The 8,067-nt window shown below is 38.2% G+C and overlaps 1 protein-coding gene across 2 annotated transcripts in view; it reads right to left on the bottom strand.

Annotated features, from left to right (window-relative positions):
* Positions 1-357: 357 nt before the first annotated feature.
* LOC107043464 (death-associated protein kinase 1) overlaps positions 358-8,067 on the bottom strand; it is an 84,706-nt gene continuing 76,996 nt past the window's right edge. For both annotated transcript variants that reach the window (XM_015264994.2, XM_015264992.2), the window contains exon 16: positions 358-2,046. In XM_015264994.2, coding sequence (XP_015120480.1) covers positions 1,884-2,046 — 163 coding nt within the window. In that variant the 3' untranslated portion in view covers positions 358-1,883. The remainder of the gene's footprint in view (positions 2,047-8,067) is intronic.

Below are 8,067 nucleotides of genomic sequence, written 5' to 3'. Positions count from 1 at the left end.
TGTTTCCATACCATTATTATTTATTTATATCCATTTATTTATATTTTATGGGATTTTGTACTTTTCACGTACAAAATCCAAAAAACCACGGGAACCTCCAATACCGATAGGGGGGACCCCTAACTTCTGCGTGCGACGGGTTCCGTTACCCCTTAAGGTACTTCCTCAATGAGTTATACTTCGTGAAAATTTCGCAATGAACTGAAGATCTAAAATTTGGATCATATGTACCTTAATACAAAAAAAAACTCTCTGAGTAAACAAAATCAAAATTTTTTCTGTCAATTGTTCGTTCATGGGAACATCTCCAATAGATAAAAATGAAATAGAAAAGGATTGGAAATAATGACAGGCTAATTTCTGGCGCAAATGAATCTTTTTATTCAATTTATTCTACACCTATGATAATCCGTAATTTTCATAGTTTTGTGTTCATCAATTTAGTAACAAAAAGTAATGATGAAACATTGAAAGCAACATTAATGTATATTCAACTAGAAATATTCTTCATATAGTTTTACCCTCATAGAGTCTTGTCATGTCATAAGTACATGTAAATAATATAGTAATGAATAACGAAGAATTAAGGATTAAATATGTTATTTTGAATGTCTTTTGCTGTTTTTTTATCGAAAAAATCGTGATCTAAAGTTACATTGCTCCAGAGATATTCAAAAAATCTTCTCTCTTACAATCCCATGATTATTTTCATTAGTTTAATCAATCATCCAAATGGGATAAACTCGTATAAAGGCTTATACCACAGACTAAAGTTACTCATCTCACTTTAATTAATTGAGCCAAATTAATTACTCAACCTATAACCTATCTCTGTTTCATGTCGTAAATTGTGTTTATTTAGTTATGGACGCTTCAGACTTTTAGGACATTTATTACAGTTAATTAAGTCTTAAGCCGATACTTCAGGATGTACTCAATCAATTGATCATAATTTTCATTGTCTCCCTTTTTCAGCAATTAAATTACTTTCGAAATACATTGGAGCTCGTTGTCGTCTGCCATAATATAAGGTTTTTTTGTGCTTCAGCTCAATAAAAACTTATTGAATAAAAAATTTTCCCAACGAGACTAGCAGAGTTAATATGATTTTTGTTCTTTGTTCCACAGTTTTTTTAATAATCGTTATAAAGTATTGAACACACTTGATACAAAAGCTGAACATAAGGAAATAACTAAGATTATTCGTGTTGCAAGCGTCAATCGTGAAGTTCTATCTAATTATTATTAAATTATTAATCCTTATGCCCGAAAGGGAAAAACCCGCAGTGGACATTTTCCTTGTATTTTATCTCAAATGTTTTGTTTTGGTTTGACGCTCGTTCATGGCAAATAATTCTACGAAACTTTCACGCAGTTTAATTTTCTTTTGTCTTTGTATTTTTTCTTTCTAATGTTTTTCAGCAGCGTAAATGTAACTCGATTAATAGGTTCATGCAGTCTTTGGAGTTTCAATTAAGAGATTCATTTAGAGATTTTTCTTTTGCTTAAGTAGATATGCCAGACAAAAAAAGCACTCTACGAATGTGAATGAGGAATGTGTCCCAAATAATTTTAAGAATAAATGCAGTAATTGGTTCGAGCCATAAATTGAACGAAAAATAATATAATGTATTAGACTAATCGATGATATATGTGTATAAGATTAATGGAAGGATAAGATGATAAATAGTTAAACAAAAATATGATAAAGATAGGAGGATAATGCGCGTAAGGAACTCTCTCATACCGAGAATAAAAGATGATTGAAAAAGAAACTGGAGAATATTTACAAAAATGTGGTCAACAACCCTGTTTATCATTCCTCTAACGTTGCTGAAAATACTCTAAAAAGTATTGATCCACCGGCGATGTTCGCAGCAGCGTCATCTCGATAGATTAGAGCCAGTTTCTGAATCAATTGACATCGATAATACAAAAACTGGCGTGTGGGACAATAACAAGTGGACGGCGTCTTCTCGACCGAGGGCTCGGAGCTGCTTCACGAGAGATCCAACTGTACAACCAGTTCCAGCACATGCCAATAATCTGAAGAAATAAGAGAAGACGTTTGTGCAAATAATGCATTGACAAAAATTTATACAACTGGAATATGACCAAATTTCAAATATATACTATCTGAATGGAGTACGATTTTTACAGATTTTTTTTGTGTAAATTGCACAAAAAATGAACATATTTGAAAATCCATTTTTGGACTTATTTGTACATAAAAAAATGAATATTGGTTAAAATCCATGCTCGGTTTTTGCTTTCGAATAAAAACCTTGTATTTGACCGATTTTTCGATTTTCTAATTTTGGTTGCAAATGGTCTAGAATTGTATGAAACGTGAGGAAATAATGTTTTTGGGGTCATGTAGGGGCAACTTGGGTTTTTGATGATTAATTTTTAGAATATTCAACATAAATACGGTGAAATTTATGCATAAAAATCCGAAATTTTGGGTTATTGTAGCTATAATTGATCTCAACTTTGGCGCGCTGTTTCAGCTAGGGATGGGCGTGTTAGTCGATTAATCGAAAACATCGATTTTCCTTGCCCAAACATCGATGTTTTTTATTCGATGTTTTCAACGGCCAATTAATCGATTTTCGATTCTTTTTTTCAACCATCGATATTTCTGACCAAGCTAACAAAATTTTTTATTTTTTTATCGAATAATAATGTTGATTGATTGAGAATAAACAAAATAATAATTTATTCGCAATCAGGAGTAATTATTTTCTACACTACGTACATTATAAATGATAAGTGAACGAGTCCAGCCATCTATCGCTTTTTTTAATTTAAGTTTTTTAATTTTCTTAAAATTTAAATTTTTAACAATTATTGCAGCGAACGTCCGGCCACGGAAAATATTCAATATATTTTTTTCAATTAATCAACAATCCTGTTTGAAGATTCAAAATTTAACTCTCCAGCAAAACTTATCATTGAAACGTAAGTTCCTTGGGTTGTCGTATTTTTAAAATATTCATTTTTCAATAAACACGAGAAAAAAAATTATTTAAAAAAACGTGTTTTGCTTCCGAATGGAAGTTTTGAAAATGCAATTTTTTTCGATTCTCTAATTTTGCTTGGATATGACTCAGAGTGGTCTGAAACGTCGAGATATGATGTTTTTAGACGATGTCTGTATGTATGTGTGTGCGTATGTGTTGTGATCTTCAACTATTTATTATTTAATTAATTACAATGGGATTAGGATGAGCAAATAACTGAGGATAAAGAAGGGATATAATTAACAAAATAGGATATATATTCTGAATTATTTGAATACACTAGTTCATAACAAGCAGAAATTGCCTTTTAATATTGAGCTAGGGGAATGGGTAAGGCCAGGCTATTTTTGTACACGCCAAAATTGGGGATGATTCTAATCATAAAAAAGAGAGAAGAAGCTAGTGGGTCTAGGGGGAGATTATTCAGGAAAAATATATTCAGCATGAAATGTTCAATGATCAGAAAAGGGGCAGAATGGGTCGTTGGCTCACCGTTGGGGGGAAATAATGTACGGAAAAATATTTTTGGGATGGAGGGAGACGGATCAGGTACTCACGACCACGTGTGATGGCTTCAACAGGCGGCGGATGTCCGACAATGCACGTTGTTTCCTGGGCGAACAGCAACGGCAAGGAGGGACCTCGAGCCTTCCTTATCAGGGACGTCGTCTCCAGGAGTCGGTTTCTGTGGCCTCCAAAACGGCTCTTTTTCTCCGATTTCAGATGGCACAAAATGGACTGGATTCAATATATCTTTGATCACGTAACTAATTTTACTCAACAGATAGAAATATGGGCACGTGTTCGCTACGAGGACTGCTGTAGCACGAGTTAGTGGTCTTTCTCTTCTTTCTCCCATTCTCCTTCTTTGCGCTTATTCGAACTTGTTTCGTGTGAATTCGTGATGGATCGGTGCCAATCAGAGATCTTCGCAGGGGGCCGAGGTGACGTCTCAGGATCGTGTCATGTGTGACGGTCGAGGGTTATCAAGTCTTTTGTGTCCTTTGCAAGGGTTCTTCCGAAGGAGGTGAGCTCCCCAAAGAGCGGATGAGTAGGCCGGCTATGATCAGAATTCCCGAGTAGTGTTGTCTCTGTTTCAAGGGGAGAGGGTAAAAAGGAGAATAAGGGGAAATGCTTGAGGTAGCCAACGGTGGACAACTGAGTATTTTACGGGGAGGTAAATTGGTGGGAGAAATCAACTTGACATCGTCACAGTGTGTATGTGTGTGCGTTTGTCCAGAAATGTGTCAACAACTCCAAAACCGTAATTGCAAAAAAAAAAAAAATTTTGGCTCACAGTTGGTACCAACGAGATACAAATCTGCGCTAAATCTCAGTCTGATCGGTTCAGTAGTTCCTGAGATATAACAACTTCTTTAAATTTCATTTTTCCTCAATATCTCTAAAACTACTGCACTGATTTCTATTTTTCTTTTCTTCAAAATATTTGTCTCGGTGGCCTCTATCTAGATCAATCAAAATGTGTATACCCTTTAACACCTCAAGTACGGCGCCCATATCGCGCGGTGTATCCTCATCGTCGACGGCTTCCCGTTTACTCGAATTCACTGGTCAATACGCGACAATTTCTACACTGATGACCAAAAAATTATCACCTAAAATTTAAGGTACTTCCGCAGTAAGTATACTTGGTGAACATTTCGAAATGGTATAAAGATGCAATATTTGGATCATATGTTGTTGACCACATTAAAAAGATATTCCCAAAATTTCAAGTCCTTGGTCCACCCCATTTTTGAGATATGCTGCGCCAAACATTCAATTTTTGTGTTTTTTTCATTTTTGACGATGTATATCTCGAAAATGGGGTGGACAAGGTACTTGAAATTTTGGGAATAGTTTTTGAATGTGCTCAACAACATATGATCCAAATATTGCGTCTTTATACCATTTCGAAATTTTCACCAAGGATACTTACTGCGGAAGTTCCTTAATGATGATTTTGAGTTTTTACCAATAAGTTATTCAATTACGGTATTCCTTTATACAGATTTTTCTTGAATTTTTAAGACTAATCTCAGTTCGATAGTACGAACGATTGCCAAGATCGGCGATTGTCGGAAATTTGTTAATAACAAATCAGTGATTCATTGAAACGAAATTTCGTTTGCGTCATTCGACAAAGGAATGTATAGAGTATGTTCGGTAAAAATTCCAGAATTTTTTATGAAACTTAGCTCGATAAACGAGAGGTTTGAATATGTATCTGACGTCGAATTCAGTTCCGTATGGTTTATGTACTGAAGAAAAATATTAAAAATAACTTGAAAAATGTTGGAAAGGTAGCGCCAGCTCTCGGTCCCCACTGGGCGCTTGCGTATGATATACATTGTGAGGTAATTTCCCAAGCGCGTCTGCGGAATTCAGACGCATGGTTCTCCACGAACTTCCAGCGACCCCTTTGGATTCTCTCAACCCAGAATTAGAACGACGGGAATAACGAGAGGAGACAAAATGCCAAAAAGGGCGCCAGTCCTTTTAACCGCCAAAGGACCAGGTCACACCGTTGAGACGCGTTCCACGACTAGCTCAGATAACCGCGGAGGTGTGTGGGAACAGGCTACAGTGAGCGTAACTCAACAGTATGCAAATTTTTAGAAAACAAAAAAAAAACATCTTTAATCCATGAGTTTAGTGTGATCTTTTCCTCGTCCATACAAGAGTCAACGTAGGATTTTTGTACACGTGCGGGAGAGGACTCCCGCGAGCAAAGACGCTACACAAACAAAAAAAAATGTAATTAACTTAGTGATACTAACTAAATAAAAGAATTAATAATAATTTTAGGCTCGAATTTTAACACTCAAACGCTGTCCAAAATGGCCACCGGAGAAATGAATCGAAAAACTACGCGAGCACTCACAAATTAAATCACGCTCACCGTTTGATACGCGAGAAACTCCAGGGTAAACTCGTCTGGATCGACGTCAGGAAAAGGCCAGAAAATCTAGGCACACCAAAGTAATAATTGTTTTAACAATTTAAAGAAGCTCAAAGAGCGTGATAAAACTTTAATTGCGCAGAGTGACTTAATATGGCTGAACCCCAGCGAAGAGTGTCCGTCGGGGCCGTACATCGCCCCGAGGAATCTCAAAATCTTTTCTACCCCCACCCCGATCACGCGATGAAGCGCGGAGAATTCGCGTTATTATATGATTTTGAATTGGGAATTTTAAAATTGTCATAATTCCCAATTCCTGAGTCCCAGAGAACTCAGGCCTGCGCCGCGCGGTCGGTGGATGTGAACCGCATGGAACAGCGCAAAAGCCAACATAATTCGATGCTCCCTCAATGTTGCAGCATGAGTTTTTTACTGGGCGGCCTTGCGCCCCCGATCCAACGGTGAGGCGGTGGGGGTTCGCACGTAGAGGCCTGAGATGCCTGCTGGCGTGCGTCGATCGTCTCTCGCGTCCTTCGTGGTGTGAGTCTCTCAGACTCGGTGTGTGCGTGCTAGTCGGTGTGCTACTCGTCATCTGCTGTAGTGTCGACTTGTAGTCATTCCCGATACTCCGCTCCACTCCCCTCGTCACGAAGCTCAGGTAACCCACGGTGAGCGCGATCGACAGAGTTCGAGAGAATGATGAAAAGAAAGTAAATAATAGAAATAAAAAAAATAAAATGACGATTGTGGCCCTGGGTGATCCGACTCCTCGCCGAGGTAAAAATACTAATTTTCCCCCCATGATCCGCGGTCAGTTCAGGCGAGGAACAGTACATGATTTTTATCATGTTACAAAATATATATATATATATATATATATATATATATATTCGTTATGGGGAGACTAGATCTTGCGCATGCGCGGATCTCCTCTCCATCAGGTTGTAACTTGTGAGAGTTCACTGCACTGCGAGACGCGAGATGAGAGACGTGTTGTAGCTAATAAACCAATGTTCTAACAAGAAAACCCGTGTACTATTTATTGTGTCCACACCCGCAATCCAACAGGTTATGTGCCCAAAGCACGCTTCTTAGCGCAAATAAAAACTCAAGTAAGAAACGAAAAATAAAAGTGATAGTGAAAAATAAGGACAAACCCTCTGGAACATAGTGCCAAGTATCTGGTGGTCTAAGGTGGCGAGCAAAGGCGAGGGAAGGCTGGAAGAATGGAAAAGCCAGAAGGAGAGAGGCGTAAGTACGGTTGAATGTGCTATACCGGTGGTAAGCGTCTCCCAGGAAACAGAAAGGGATTGCGTCATCACAGAAACAACGTGGACGCTGGGAGATAAGATGGTGGACAACAAACGTTGGCCAAACCATCAAACGAAAATCCGGGAGAAAAATAAAATATTCAATTAGGGAATTGAGAATCCCAAAGAAAATTGAAATAAAAATAGATTGAAATAGGTGGAAATAATATATGTTGAGGGATGAGTTGGGAGAGTTGTAACATGGTGAGGGACGCGTCCAATACATAGAGAATCGGTGAGAGAAGCGTCCATGTATGGAGAATCGGTGAGGGACGCGAACAGTATAGAGAGTCGGTTAACGTGGTGGGGATAGTGACCAGGAGTCGAATTGAACCAGGAGAACTGAAGACGTTCGATTCTCGGCTGGGTGAAGCCGAAATTTTTTCTCTCTAAATTCTAATTCTCTTAGAATTCTTTAATGCCTAAAGGAGGTTAGGCGGTGTTTGAGGTGAATTTGAGAGTGAATTTCTGTGGTTCCCGGTAGCTTAGTCGGTAAGAGTGCCCGGCGCGTATCTGGGAGACCCGGGGTCGATTCCCGGCTGGGTGGAGCGGAAATTTTTTCTCTCAAAATTCTAATTCTCTTAGAATTTTTTTTTTTTTAGGGCTATAGTTAAGCAGCACACGCAAAGCTCGAGCGAATTATGAGATGGCGAGATGTAGAAAAGAGAAGGGGTCACTCGGCTCTCCGCCAGCGGGCGCGCATCGCAGCTGCGGCCGGCGGCAAAACTAAATCCAAATTTGAAATTGATGCGAAATACAAATAAGGCGAGAGTGCACAAATATAAAAACAAGCTTAAATCAACAAACTAATAAATAAATTACCATAGGTGAC

This window comes from Diachasma alloeum, unplaced genomic scaffold (assembly GCF_001412515.2).
Source record: "Diachasma alloeum isolate Michigan unplaced genomic scaffold, Dall2.0 Dall_scaffold_00581, whole genome shotgun sequence".
NCBI classification, from domain to species: domain Eukaryota; kingdom Metazoa; phylum Arthropoda; class Insecta; order Hymenoptera; family Braconidae; genus Diachasma; species Diachasma alloeum.
This window is presented reverse-complemented; position numbering and strand designations above follow the sequence as displayed.